Here is a 15,050-nt window from a genome sequence, read left to right on the forward strand (position 1 = left end):
ATAAAAGGATGTCTGACAGTCTGTAGGCTACCGTGGGCTACACAATGGCAGAACTTGTGCTACCGCCCTGTGTTGCAGAAACTCCTTCTCTTTTGAGGCAAACTACACTAGGTTGTCAGCTCTTTTTGTATTAATTTCAGGTGAGTGATGTCCATGATAGCACTGGTCAGCTGATCATGAGAGCGTTAAAATGGCACATGTGTTTTCTAGGACTGCGTACAACAGAACAGAGGCCCTGATTCAGAGCCGGACGCTCTGACAGAGCACTCGTTTTGAATCAGGGCGTCTTTTTTTTTTTTTTTTTTTATGGAGCGGCCTCCTGGCCGCTCATATTGCTGTGGGTTGCCACCCACAGCTAATGTGAGCGGCCAGGATGATGGTCGCGATGGTCATGACCATGGCGACCATCGGGCTTGCGTCGAGACCCTTGTGGTAGGGTCTCGTGGCCGCAAGCACCAGAGAGCTTTCGGCTCAAACAGAGCCGAAAGCTCTCCCACTGACATCACTTGTGATGTCAGTGGGGCCGCCCCCAAATGGTAGGCGTTCTCATGGGAATGCCTCCGTTTGGGCAGCCACCCCCCCCGGCCCGCCCACCAAAGGACATCGACAGCACGCCCCCTTTGGTGCGAGACCCGGAGCGACGGATTGCCCGTCGCTATCCGGGTCTCACGCATGCACACGACGGAGCCGGCTACATCTTGCGCATGCGCTCTGGGCCACCATCGACCCGGTTGCGAGCGCTCAGCGCTTGCGACCGGGTTTGAATCTGGCCCAGAGTGTTGCTATTGCATTAAAATATTGTGTGCATTGTGTAAGCCCTTTCAATGCACTGAGCACTTCATTCATTTAAATGAATGTATCGGTCTATACCTCTGTGTGTGACATTAATAAACTGAAATGTTTACATCAAGCTAGCATGTTAATAATTCAGAAGGGGCAGAGGAACAAAGAATAACATTTTGTATATTATGTTACAAGTTTTTACACATGGTTAGCGTTACTGTCTAACAGCACTGAGGTCATGGGTTCGATTCCCACTATGGTCCTAACTCTGTGGAGTTTGTATATTCTCCCTGTGCTTGCGTGGGTTTCCTCCGGGTACTCCGGTTTCCTCCCACACTCCAAAAATATACTGCTAGGTTAATTGGCTCCCCTCAAAATTGACCATAGTGTGTATGTGTTTGCGAGCATGTGGTAGGGAATATAGATTGTAAGCTCCACTGGGGCAGGGACAGATGTGTATGGTAAGATATTCTCTGTAAAGCGCTGCGAAATATGTGTGCTCTATATAAATAACTGGTAATAAATAAATAAATAAATAAATGTGTGACTTGTTTAAATGGAGGATACAGTAATGCCGGGCATACACTGTCGAATTATCTGCCCGATCAGCAGATATTAATTTGATCGGGACGATAACTGAACAGTGTATTGTCACGACCTATCAATAATTATTGGTTTGTCGGACAAGCAAAATCGTCCAGCGTGTCCGATAATTTTGATAATTGCATCTGGCAGTGTATGTGTTGCTACAGCCAACTGCCCCACATTTCCCCTGTTCCTTCCTAGGGGAGGAACGCTGATATCGTGGCCATACACTGAAATGGCTCACAATGTACAGATGGGTCCACATACATTTAGCCTCCTGGCGCGTTAAACAGCCATTCTAGTCGTGCCATACCGTGTTGTAACTCGGTAGTGCCGAGCTTCTTTTCGTGCGTCTTTTTACCTTTTAATGGCATCTTATTCTCACCAAAGATGCAAATACTTAGCACAAGCAGCTTCTGCTGATTAAAATGATATGCAGCATGCCTATGTTCTCTGAGTGAGTTCGGGTGTATATGCAGATACAACCGTAGTCACACACAGAATATAGGCATGCTACGTATCATTGTAATCAGCAGAAGCTGCTTGTGTTATCTATCTGCATCACAAATAAGATGCATTTAAAGGTAAAAAGATGCACGAAAAGATGCTCTGCGCTACTGAGTCACACTGAGCTCCCGCGTTGTGGCGTGACTATTAGCGCACAGAGGATAGATGTATGTGGGCACAATATCGGATGGGTTTGAGCTTAAACCCATACATCTAGAATACAAGTTACAGACACATGGTTGTTAGTAGGAGGAGGTGCTCATCATATACAATCTCCAGCATCACATTGTAAGTACAGCTAAATTGGTTCACCCATGTTTTTTTTTATCTTTATAAATAATTATTCCTCTATCATCCATCTGGGGAACACTGCGGTTAGCCGTTACATGTGGGTTAGAGGTCTAGGTATAGGTGCTTGTTACTGAACTGGTTAAGAAAAGCACCAACAAAACCCCGCCCCCTCTAACCCCTCCCACCTGCACATCACCTCCGTTTTACTTTAGTGCCAAAGGAGTAAGGCATATTTTTATTTTCTCTAACCTTTTAGTTAGGTTTAATTTTATAATCTATATATTTTATATTATTATTATTATTATTACATATTATTTATAGGGCGCCACAAGTGGTCCGCAGCATGGTACATACAGTACAGGGTGCTCAGAACATTACATTACAATACAGTAACCCAGGGCTTGACAAATTTTTCTAAAACCTAGGAGCCGGGATGAAAGTGTAGGAGCCAGACCCCCCTTCCCCCGTGGGCAGCATTACTGAGCACCTAGGCCCCTGACAACCAACCCTCATGGCCACACCACTAACTGGGTACCCTAAGTAAACCACCCTCTAACAGCCACATTACTGAGCAGCAAACCCCCCTCTCCAGGCAACCAACCACCAGAAAGACCACCCCTCCGCAGCCAAAAAACCCGGGCAAGCAAAGCCACCACCGGCAGTGGCCAAACCAGAGAGTGGTGGGCCCAGATGCAAGAATATGCTTTGGGCACCCCCATTCAGTGCCCCCAGTAGTGATCCCCCTCTGCAGTGCCCCCAGTAGTAGTCCCCCCCTGTGCAGTGCCCCTAGTAGTAATCCCCCTTCTGCAGTGCCCCCAGTAGCAATCCCCCCTCTACAGTGCCCCCAGTAGTAGTCCCCCTATGCAGTGCCCCCAGTAGTAGTCCCCACTATGCAGTGACACCAGTAGTAGTCCCCGCTATGCATTTCCCCTAGTAGCAGCCCACCCTGTACAGTGCCCCAGTAGTGGCCCCCCATACAGTGTCCCTAGTAAAGCCCCCCCCCCTATGCAGTGCCCCCTCATTGGCTGCTATAACAAATATACAGCCACCACTGGCGGCTGTGTGTTTGTTACTCTGTAGTGTGGACCGCACTCGCACTATAGGGTCCCGGGGGTTGCTGAAAATCTGGTCAACAGGCAGCCAAATCTGGTCGCCATGGCGACCTGGCCCCCCCGGGTTTTGTCGAGCCCTGCAGTAACCAAAGTATAAAAAGAGCACAAGTAACAATTAGCAACACAATTCTCCATACACAATACAGCTAGGAAGGTGAAGGCTGTCATTGAAGTGCTTGAGAAGAGAGCTGTGAGACAGTAGGGAGGAGGACCCAGCTCCTCAAAGCTTACAATCTAGGTGAGAGGGGAGACAGACAGATGACATGATGCATGAGTGTGTAGAAGGGGACCTGAGTTCAGGAAGTAGGGAAGTTAGAGATGGCTGAGGCAGGAGGGAGAGCCACCTGGTGACACATGTATGTGGTGGAAGGGTATGCTTTGATGAATACGTGGGATTTCAGTGCTACAGCGCTGCAGTACCTGATAGCATGAGACTCAGGGCCTGATTCAGAGCCGGACGCTCTGAATCAGTGCCGTCCTACCTATTATTGGAGCGGCCTCCTGGCCACTCGCATAGCTGTGGGTGACCACCCACAGCCTATGCGAGCGGCCAAAAAGATGGTCGCGATGGTCAAGACCATCGCGACCATCGGGCTTGCGACGTGACCCTTGCGGTAGGGTCTCGTCTGCTGCAAGCCCGGAGTGCTTTTGGCTCTATCAGAGCTTATGCGAGCGGGCAAAAAGATGGTCACGATGGTCAAGACCATCGGGCTTGCGATGAGACCCTTGCGGTAGGGTCTCGTCCGCTGCAAGCCTGGAGTGCTTTTGGCTCTATCAGAGCCAAAAGCACTCCCACTGACATCACTAGTGTTGTCAGTGGGGCCGGCCCCAGACGGTAGGCTTTCCCATGTCTGGGCAGCAACGCCCCCGGGCACGCTCACCAAAAGGGGCATGCTGTCACTCACCATCGACAGCACGCCCCCTTTGGTGCGAGACCCATAGCGACGGCTTGGCCGTCACTATTTGGGTCTCGCGCATGCACAAGACGGAGCTCCCTCCGTCGTGCGCATGCGCACTAGGGCAACATCGACCCGTTTGCGAGCGCTCAGCATCAGGCCCTCAGTGCGCTAGGGAGTGGGTGTTAGTCACAGCCCACTCCCATTTTTGCCTCTGTGGGGTCACTGAACCGGTTTTAACAGGCTATGGGCTCCCTCTTACCGACAGTGGTACGAGGAGGCGCTGTCAGGAGGAGTGCGGTCGCAGCATGATTGTTAGTGCTGGACCGCGACTCCGTGTATTGCATGCCGCAGGCTGGCTACACTAAGGGAAGCAGTGTCCTTTTCTTCTTGCTCAGCGGCCGTGGCTCAGGAGTTAGATCTGCTGCGGAGGCAGGGCTCCATTTTACAGCACTGCGCGCGACTTCGCCCTCAATAACTGTGTTGTCCCTGCAGGCACCATCTTAGAGAGAGCGTCAGCGCTGTGGGGACACTGTGCATCGGTGCTGGGCACTGTATATTAACAATTTTTTGTACTTTCTGCAGCTGTAGTTACCAGGCTGCGTATTTATAATTGACGGACTGCATTAATACTCAGTGGGCTGTTTGGCTAGGCAGCTATTTTAATTACTGTTTTTCCCTTCACTTCTCCTGTAATTTAAAGTTTTAGGCAATGGAAAAAATATTTTTACTGTGACAACATGTCATGGAAGCCAGAGAAGACTTCCAAACCTAAGCAATGTCTGGTTATATATTTTGCATGTTTTTTGTGGTAAGAATTGTGGTAAGAAATTACCAAAGAGTTGCACATAACAGGTTTGAGCTCTCCGTATTTACTTGGATTTATGGCATACAGATTTACTCTTAGTCTTATTCGATGTTCAGAAGAGGGGTTGGCCTGCTTCTTGGCCCAAGTGCTCGGTGACTCACTACTACATATCTTTCAATGTTCCGGATTCTCTCGGAGCCCATTCTACCTGCGCAGTTGGAGCCTCTTGGGCTGTACGCCATGGGGCCTTAGTGGAGCAGCTGTGCAGAGCAGTGACCTGGTCCTGTGTGCATATCTTCACTAAGTTCTACTGGTTCCATACTTTTGGTATGGGGGACGCCAGTTTTGGACGTAAGGTTCTTCGTGCGGCCCTACCAGCCGTTTCCCCCCCATTGTTAGCTTGCTTTGGGAGGTTCCACATGTAAAGGCTAACCACAGTGTTCCCCAGATGGATGATAGAGAAAATTTGGATTTTTTTACTCAACGTAAAATCATTTCCTTGAAGTCCACTGGGGAACACTGCAATCCCTTCCTGATATGTTGTTGTTGTATAATACGGGCCATTGTCCTTCTCTAGTTTTGTTTTTCTGTTAATTGATTTCTGCTTCCTCTATGTACCTTTGCTTAACGCCCAAACTGAGGTGATGTGCAGGTGGGAGGGGTTAGAGGGGGCGGGGTTTTCGTTTGTTCTTTTCTTCACCAGTTCAGTTCCAAGCTCCTATACTTAGACCTCTAACCCACATGTAATGGCTAACTGCAGTGTTCCCTAGATGGACTTTGAGGAAGGGATTTTACGGTGAGTACAAAAATCCAATTTCTTCCTATATGAAGCATTTCGTAATTTAAACTCATGTTCCACTATGTTACAGGATCCAAGAACTCTTGTAGCCATACAGTGTCTTCAGAGTCAGCTTGAGGTTCTGAAGCTTGGCCCTCGAATTGAGACGTACACCAAAAGTGTTGTAGAGGTATTTACAGCGTGTTTTGTGCTCATGTTTGCCTTATAGCATAACTAGTCGTTATGACATGCATGCTGGTTTGAGGGCAGGTGGTTCTACTTTTGTAAATTTTTGTGTAATGTGTCTCATTTTGAGGATCATTAAGGGGTATATTTACTAAAGGTCGATTTATTTTGATTTAAAATTGATGAAAATCAGTCAACAGTGATGTTGCGATTCTGGGGCTAAATCACACATTTACATGCATGAGTACATTTTCCTGAATTTCGTATCTTAATTTGCTAATCGTGTACTAAGGGCCTGATTCATTATTGAGCAGTAATTTCGCCTCCGATACTTCTTAAATAGAAAGACGCTCACTACCGGCTTCTCCGATCCGCTGCTGCGTCCAATGTCGCAGCTTCAGATCAACTGCGTGAACATCGGACACCGGAGTAAACCTAAGGATACTCCGGATGTCCAGCGAAATCACGCTGCTGGGGCAAGCGAAACTGCATCCAAGAACGTAGCTACTGACTTCAGTACGCCACCTGTTGCTGCCCTCTAACTCCAGCAGCCTGTCAATCATGCTGCCGCTTTTGGGGCACTGCGACTAATGCTATTGGGCATGATTTGAGGATAGATGTACATGGACACATCCTTAGGTGTCAGAGATGCGGAAACCTCTCCAAAGGCGCACTGTGCCAAAGTATAGACGTCACATAAGAGACCAACCTCCTACCATACTAGTACCACAGTTTTTATTAAAATAAACATTTCTCTGTTTCTCCTGAAATACTGCTATGTTCAGCCTCATGTATTGTTTCATTAATCATGAGAGTTAATAAACAGCTGTGTATGTCAATCAGGCAGAGGCATTCAACGACTTGCGTGCGTCTTAGCAGGAGCCATTCTGCGCACACGAAGAATGTGTCCTGCGCACGCGCAGATTCCCGATAATCAGGAATCTGCGTTCACAGTACACTTACATGCACTGCTAAATCAGGCCCTAAAACCACACTTTTTTTACAAGTTGTAAAACATACAGACATGTAAATCTATCACATTCTCACGTTGAAGAGTTACTTTTTGTATTGTTTCGTTTTGCTGTGCTTTACCATCATTGTGCCACAGAAATAGCATTATTGTAAATCGCAGCAATAAAAGCAGTGAATGAGAACGGTCACATAAAAATAACTACACAATACTTCACGTGTGGTGGTAAAATACATTTCAAATAATTACAACATTGTGAATATAAAGAAAAGATTTTAAATGTACAATTCAATATTTAACCTCTCAGTACTCTTAGAGGACATATGTTTATGCTTGGCCCTTGTTTGGCCTTTACTCCTGTCCCACAAGTTAGGGGATCTACTTTGTCTACTGTTCATAAAGGCAGATTAATTTAGAGGCTGGTTGAGTCACGCATCTGTTCCCGCAGCAAAGGTGCCAAGAGCTGTCCAATTACATACCCGTGATCAGCCCTCGAATAGCCCCGAGGCAGCAGTTATCGCGTGCGCTCTCAGGAGGTATGAGCTTTAGCTGCTTTCTCGGGTATGTTCACGTGTTGGTCTCGGGTCTGTGATTGAATAGCTCCGACACTTTACCCCGGGAACAGGTTGCCCAACTCAACCTGCAGCTAACTGAGTCTCCCCCTTGGGGCCCCAGGCTAGTGACAACACTGCACCCCTCACACACACACACACACACACACACACACACTTCTTGGAGGTGATAGTAGTGACCCTTTGTGGTTGCACATTCCGTATCGCTTTAGCTACAGCTATGTTAGTATATAATAGAAAAGTTTCCATTTTACATAGTAAAATCAGGCAGAGGCATTTAAGGGCTTGAGTGCGTTTTAGCAGGACCCATTCTGCACACTCACAGAATGGGTCCTGCGCACGTGCAGATTCCCGATAATTGGGAATCTGCTTTCAGCCATACACTTGTGTGCACTGCTGAATCAGGCCCAGTATCAGCACACAAAGGCAGAGCAGCAGGTCCTTGATTAGGGTTAATGGTCTCCCCCTACGATCCCCCCCCTCCCCCATGCTCACCATCCCATCCCCTCTGCTGCAGTTATGTTACAGCTCAGGCATGCTGCCCCGCTGAGTTCCAGCTGCACTGCACAGTCGCGCTGTAAGGACTATGTGTGGGGGGCCCCTCCATATGTATGGGCTCCGAGATTAACACCCACTCTGCCCTGTCGTTAATCCGGCACTACAGAGCAGCTCCATCAAGCCGGCCTCCTTGTGACTGACTGAGCCCTGTCACCTGAGAGAGTTGAGAGTGAGGTAGATCATTTGAATTCTAGTCAGGTTTGTTATCGTTATAATATGTAAACTTTGGAGCTCTCCCGGAAGTCGCAGGAGGCTCCCGATTTTTTGGGTAAACCCCCTGCATCCCCAGTAGAGTAGGCACTTCTCCCACATTCCTGCCCACTTCCTAGTGAAGTGGGTAGATTGTGGAGAACTTTCATGGCAATCGCGGGTCCTCGAGTAGGGGTGGGGCTTAATGACGCAATTCTACAAGAATCGCGTCATTTGGACCCACTCCCTATTAAAATATGCGCTATTCGCTACAATTTACCATGAGGGGCGGGGCTTAATGACTCAATACGTCAGCCCCCCCCTTCATCGCCACCCACCTGCTTCTCTTCCCCGGGCTTCTCCTGGGGAGGAAAATTGAAAGGTAGGCATGTATGCTCTGGAGGGACATATTTATGTATACATATGTGTGTTGTATTTATATACATGTGTGCATATAGTATGTTTGTATACATATCTTATTTAAAATATTTTGGGTCTATTGGAAATATTTATAAGTACAAGGGGTGGATTTTTCAAATACATACTTTTGCTTTGCAATAAACATGAAAGGTAACATTAGATCCACTAATAATAATAATATACAAAAATCCTAATAAATTACTTTTTCGATAAATATGAAGGTTACCACTTAAACTATAAAGTGGTTGAAGGTAGACGCTAGCTATGCCCTCCATGAAGATAGCCACACCCATGGCACAGGCCACATTCCCAGTGTAGACCACACCCACACCACATCATTTGTTACATTACTGCAGCGATTGTCACACCTCCTGCAGTGACACACAATATGCCCTTTGTAAATTTCAGGTTCAGGCCCATGGGAACCTTAATATGGCACTGCCCCCCAGTAGTGGTCCCCCCTATGCAGTGCCCCAGGTGGTGGTTCCCCCCTATGCAGTGCACCCAATAGTGCCCCTTACATATATCACAAAGACACACAAAACACAATACTTACCTAAATTCCTGTGCCCGTCGCCATCCGTTCCTCCGTCCTCCCTCTCGGCACTATGGGAGAGACATCATGACGTCTCTCCCTTCGCCCACTGCGGGTGTTTTGACACTCATGAGTGAGCTCCAGCCCGGCTCCGGCCGTGGGTGCAGCAGCCAATGAGAGTCTGTCTGACTCTCATTGGCTGCTAAAACAAACACACGAGTGTATTACAGTACCTGGCGGCGGTGTCAGTGTTTACTGTATAGTGTGGACTGCAGTCCGCACTACACTGACTGAAAAAAAAAACACGGACCTGGACCGCGGCCGGCGGTGCCCCAACCCCCCACCCCACCCCACTCCTACAGTCCAATGGCGCCCCGGGCACAAGCTCCAGCCAACCCCCTAGTTACGCCACTGCACCATACCTCAGCTACTGTAATGCCCCTCACTCACCTCCACTCCCTGGCACCATACCTTACCCACTGTAATACCCTTCACTCACTTCCACTCCTTGACACCATACCTTACCCACTGTAATACCCTTCACTCACCTCCACTCCCTGACCACCATACCTTACCCACTATAATACCCTTCATTCACCCCTGCTACGTGACACCATACCTTACCCACTGTAATACCCTTCACTCACCTCCACTCCCTGACCACCATACCTTACCCACTGTAATACCCTTAACTCACCTCCACTCCCTGACCACCATACCTTACCCACTGTAATACCCTTCATTCACCTCTACTCCATGACACCATATTTATCAATTTATTATGTTTCATAATGTCTCTTATCACTTCTATTTGCAGTGATTCAAGCAACTCTTTTCGGGTCAGGACATCTGATTAAGTGCAATGATAGCAATTACTGTACTTCTGCGATTGTACTGCTGCTCTTGTTTGCCTGGAAAGCTTACAGCGTAGGGATCAGAAGATCCCCCTCTGGCCTTGCCTTTTGCTATACTGACAAGAAGATAACATGTATGGCGTTATCTAGCGGAGACCAGCTGTGAGAAGCTAAGCTCTTTCAGGGCTTCATAAATAGCTCCATATCGCCGGTTAATGGGGAACTATAAGGACAGTGGTTAACTGGTAAACCCCAGAGCTTACTGTGATATCTCCGACATTATAGATTTAATAAACAGCGGTGAGAGTTAAAAATCCAGGCATGTCCCGATGGTGTGGCTGATGGTGTTTAAGAACGCACCAACCATTACAGATGCTGAAAGTGGGCGTCTCAGCCCGTAGACATTCGGCAGCACAGATGTACTGTACACCAGGGAAGGAGTGTTTAGCTGCATTTACATAATTTCGCAGTTGGGCGACTGCCATTTGATGTTGCTGCATGTGCCTCTGAGTGTGCCTCAGAATCAGACCCTTAGTCTGTGGCCTTTTGTCTTTACATAGTCATGGACTTCTAATACCCTTATAAACCGCAGCCAAAATCCCATATATAATCCAAACAATTATATTGGCAGGTAGATAAAACTGACAAGCTACCACCGGGCTGTGCCCACTGTGTTTCGGTGCCCTGGGTAGTTGCACATTTTGCACCGTCCTAGCTACGGCCCTGGTTGTGGGTGATATGGCATATGGTTAAGTTTGGTGTTTTGAGGTGGTCATGTAGAGATGGGTAACAGGCTGAGGTGGGGAGCCCCACATATTCCTGAGAGAGCAGGTCCCTCCCGCACACTTCATAGTGAAATGGCAGAGAAGGGGATGTGATGATGCTATTCTAAGTGAATCGTAACCCTATCTCTTCTCTGTGGTGCTATGATTATGATGTGTATTACCCCCCCACCCCCCAACTTCCCCTCCTACAGTGGCCCCCTGCCACTCTGGAAGCGAACATTTATTAATTTGTGGAGTCTCTCATGAAGGAGACCTTTAACAAACATAGGGCCTGATTCAGAGCCGTTCGCTATTTGCGGTCGTTCGTTCAAAAACAAGGGGTGGCTATTCAAATGATCCGTTCGCAAATTGCAGTCTGTTCACACCTCTAAGTCTGAACGAGCGAGCAAAACATACGCTCGTTTATTTGATAAAAACGCCCCCTGGCCGCACGCACCATACGTCATGTCCGCTATTTATTAGATTAATCGAGTACATCGTACAGCATATGAACTGCTCGCTATTCTTGTGGTTGGTGTTTTCAACCGCTATTTTGCGAGCAGTTCTGAGTTAAAAAAAACCAAGTGACATGGTCAATGACGCTGCTGTATTAATTATGCACTCCCTTAAAACGCCCGTTTTGACCTTTAAGCACGCCTGCGAACGGATCTCCACTCCCCGTTTTCAAGCACCTTCCCCTGTTACCACCCACATATGCCTCATTCTGTCACTCAAAATAGCAGGCACTCGCTATATTGCGTACAAATGATTTTCGGCCGCACTGACTGGTTCGCGCATGCGTACTAAAAACCGTACGCATGCGCAGATGTGCGAACATCGCTCGGAACGAGCGTACTGCCGCTAGCGAGTGACTCTGAATGAGGGCCATATTTCTCAACTACAGTAGTCAGTAATATTACCTTTCTTGTCTTTTACTGGAAATAATATGAAGGTCACTGTTGAGAAAAAAAAGATGCACAGCAAAGGCTAATTGTTCTATGTACCATACATCTAAAGCAAAAAAGAGCAAGTATTGTAACTTTACACCTTATCAAAAACCAGGCTGCACTGCAGGTGGGGACGAATTAAAATGTGCAGAGAGATTTAAATTTGGGATGGTTGTGTCCAAACCTAAATATGATGGCAGTGTAAAAATAAAGCTGTTTAGCATTTTGTGGGCTGCATGCAAAAGCAGTCGGTATTTACCCTGCATGCAAAAATAATAAATGTAATTGCACCCCTTGCATTGCATTATGGTTTTTTCCAAATACAAAGTTGTTTGCTTTTTTTTGCTTTGCTATCAGTCAGACCAGAAGCAGCCCCTCTGAATCTTAAGGCAGATTGTCGGATCCTGCAATGGGATCGGAAATGCCAATCCGCCAGTCGGAAGTGCCGGCCGGCGGCCATCGACGTTCTGCGATAAAATTATACATGTTCATTTTCACCAATTTGCAAATCACGATCATATTTTGACCATGATCGATAGATCCGTCAAATCCAACATGTTGGATTTCACCGATCCACTGACCCGGCATCTCCGGATCTTAGTAACGCAGTATGGGGGCCATTATATGGATTTGCAAATGCCTGCTACTGTATACACTACCTATTATTTAGTTTGTCCATGTTGGCAGCTTGATCATTTCTGATAACAGATCACCTAAGGCACTTATGTGTTTCACAGGCACAGCTACGAATTATAAGGAGGCTAGAATCAACCTTACAAGACGCTGTCCATCTAGGGGAACCTCCCAGCATTCAGAACGTGTGCACAGTGCAGTGGAATCTTTGTCTGCCCTTACTGCAACATAATCTGCGCAAACACTTGAAGAAGCCTTTAGTGACTGTTTCTGAGGCTTTAGAATGCATTGATAGGCAAGTATTTTGTCTTTTAAAGCTGGATTTCTAGGGGTTAATTTACTAAAGTGAGAGTTTTTAGAAGTGAGTTTTAAAAGTGATGTTGCCAATAGCAACCAATCAGATTCTTGCTATTATCTTCTAGAAGGTGCTAGTTAAATGTTAAGTAGAATCTGATTGGTTGCTCTGGGCAACATCACTTCTAAAACTCATTTCTAAAAACTCTAGAATCCCCCTAGAATCATTTATATTTGGGATGATGGTATAATAAGTGTTTCTATGTGTTTTATCTCCCCTTGCAGCTACGTTTTGTAGCTGCAGATTTGTGAACATCACACATCCTGCAGACATTGCTCTTCTATCTGCCATTCTACTCTGAGATCTTGAAATGTCATTGGTGAACGGCTGCCTCTGTAGCCCATGTTTACATTGTAAGAGTTTGATTGGCAGTAGCTGAAATCATTGGGGGGAGAATGCTATGCCGATGTTTTTGCAGTTGAACGATAATCGGCAATCTGCATATGCATATAATTCGCACGGTGCATGCATCAAGGTACATTACCGTGATCGCTTGCAGTTACTTTTTACTCGCATTGTGACTGACAGTCTAGGAGTGTTTGGGGGAGGTAACGGGGAGTGGCGACAAAGGGCCTGGATCAGCAGGGATCGCTCTGGCGATCGCAGCAGCTATTACACACTGAAAATATGCTAATGAATGCAATCGCAAAGCCGTCGCACAGCCAGCATAGAGACGCCCACTACCGCTATCTCAAATCCGTAATACCTTGCATTCCTGCGTATACATCGGGAACATCGAGTACCATCGGTCCCTCAGGCACAATTACAGGTCTGTTGCACGCAGTTAGTACTGAAGCTGTGTATGAAAAGGCGTTCAAATGGACAGGCACGCCTGCGTTTCTCTGACCACTCCCCCGTCACCACCCCCAAATGCTGACAGCCTATCACTCACTCTGCCAGTGATCGTGAAATCGATCGCAATGCTAACTCACATGTAATTGCGATCCATGCTGAATCATTCCCAAAGAACACAGGCGTGTCACACCCTGCATCTGCAATCCCGTACGCAGAAAACATGGCGCTGGCGTCTCAATTCCCACGCTCATTCTGCGGGACCATAGACTCACTCAGGACTGTGATAATGGAATGATCCGCAACCGACGCAGCAACATTTTATGCAGATGCTTGGATTTGCCAAGCCACAGATGAGCGTCTCAGTACACCTCCCGGTGGCTGCGACATTCGCATATTTTCGTATTGCAGCTGTGTTCACATACATAGCAGAGGCAGCATTAGCATAGAAAATCAGGCTCTCTGATACAAACTTATTAGCTTCCTATTTAGTATAGCTTTCAGTAATTTTATGCTCTGTAATTCTTTTAATGTTTTATGTGAAAATATATTTTTACTAGACATTATATATGTATGTATGTATGTTACTATATTGAGCACAGAATTCATTGTGTACAGAATGCCTCATATGTATTTTTGCTCTCTGCTATCACAGTCAGGCACACACGGAGTACCCAGAAACCCCCTGTGTAGTGCGGTCCGCACTACACAGTGACAAATACACCGCCACTGGCGCGGGCGGCTGTGTGTTTGTTTTAGCAGCCAATGAGAGTTAGACAGACTCTCATTGGCTGCTGCGCCCATGGAGGGAGCCGGGCTGGAGCTCACTCATGAGCTCCACCTTCCGGCTCCCGCAGTGGGTAATGGGAGAGACGTCATGACATCTCTCCCATAGTGCAGAGCAGGCCGGGAGGACAGAGGACTGGACATTGGTGAGCGGGAATTCAGGTAAGTGGTGTTTTTCTTTTTTTGTGTGTGTCTTTGTACTAATTATATAAAGGGCACTGCATAGGGGGGCACTACTTGGGGGCATTATATAAGGGGCACTGCATAGGTGGGACCACTACTGGGGGCACTATATAAGGGGCACTACATAGGGGGCCACTATATAAGGGGCACTACATAGGGGGCCCACTACTGGATGCACTGCATAGGAGGGACTACTACTGGGGGCACTATATAAGGGACACCACTAGGGGCACTGCATAAGGGCACTACAGGGGGCACTGTATAAGGGGCACTGCATAGGGGAACCACTACTGGGGACAGGGGGGGTGTTTAATAAATCATGCTGGCTGTATTTATTTGCCTGCTGCAATCATGTTTTTTAGTGATAGAAGTGTGTGTCTGTGTCAGTCAATGTGTGTGTACCCCGTCCTAGGCTTAGTGGTATATTTTACTATAGTGGTCCTAAATCCTGTGAAGGCTGTTTCTGTCTGTCTATCTATCTATCTATCTATCTATCTATCTATCTATCTATCTATCTATCTGTGTCTAGATGTTTTTTCATTGGTT

The 15,050-nt window shown here is 47.0% G+C and overlaps 1 protein-coding gene across 1 annotated transcript in view; it reads left to right on the plus strand.

Moving 5' to 3' along the window:
* The window catches only part of CFAP46 (cilia and flagella associated protein 46), a 351,236-nt gene that overhangs the window by 67,698 nt on the left and 268,488 nt on the right, over positions 1-15,050 (plus strand). Inside the window, exons 11-12 of the mRNA XM_088476936.1 lie at positions 5,852-5,950; positions 12,493-12,683. Of these exons, the coding sequence (XP_088333062.1) occupies positions 5,852-5,950; positions 12,493-12,683 (290 nt within the window). The remainder of the gene's footprint in view (positions 1-5,851; positions 5,951-12,492; positions 12,684-15,050) is intronic.

The sequence above is a fragment of the Taudactylus pleione genome, unplaced genomic scaffold, assembly GCF_031769625.1.
Source record: "Taudactylus pleione unplaced genomic scaffold, aTauple2 ptg000198l, whole genome shotgun sequence".
NCBI lineage: Eukaryota > Metazoa > Chordata > Amphibia > Anura > Myobatrachidae > Taudactylus > Taudactylus pleione.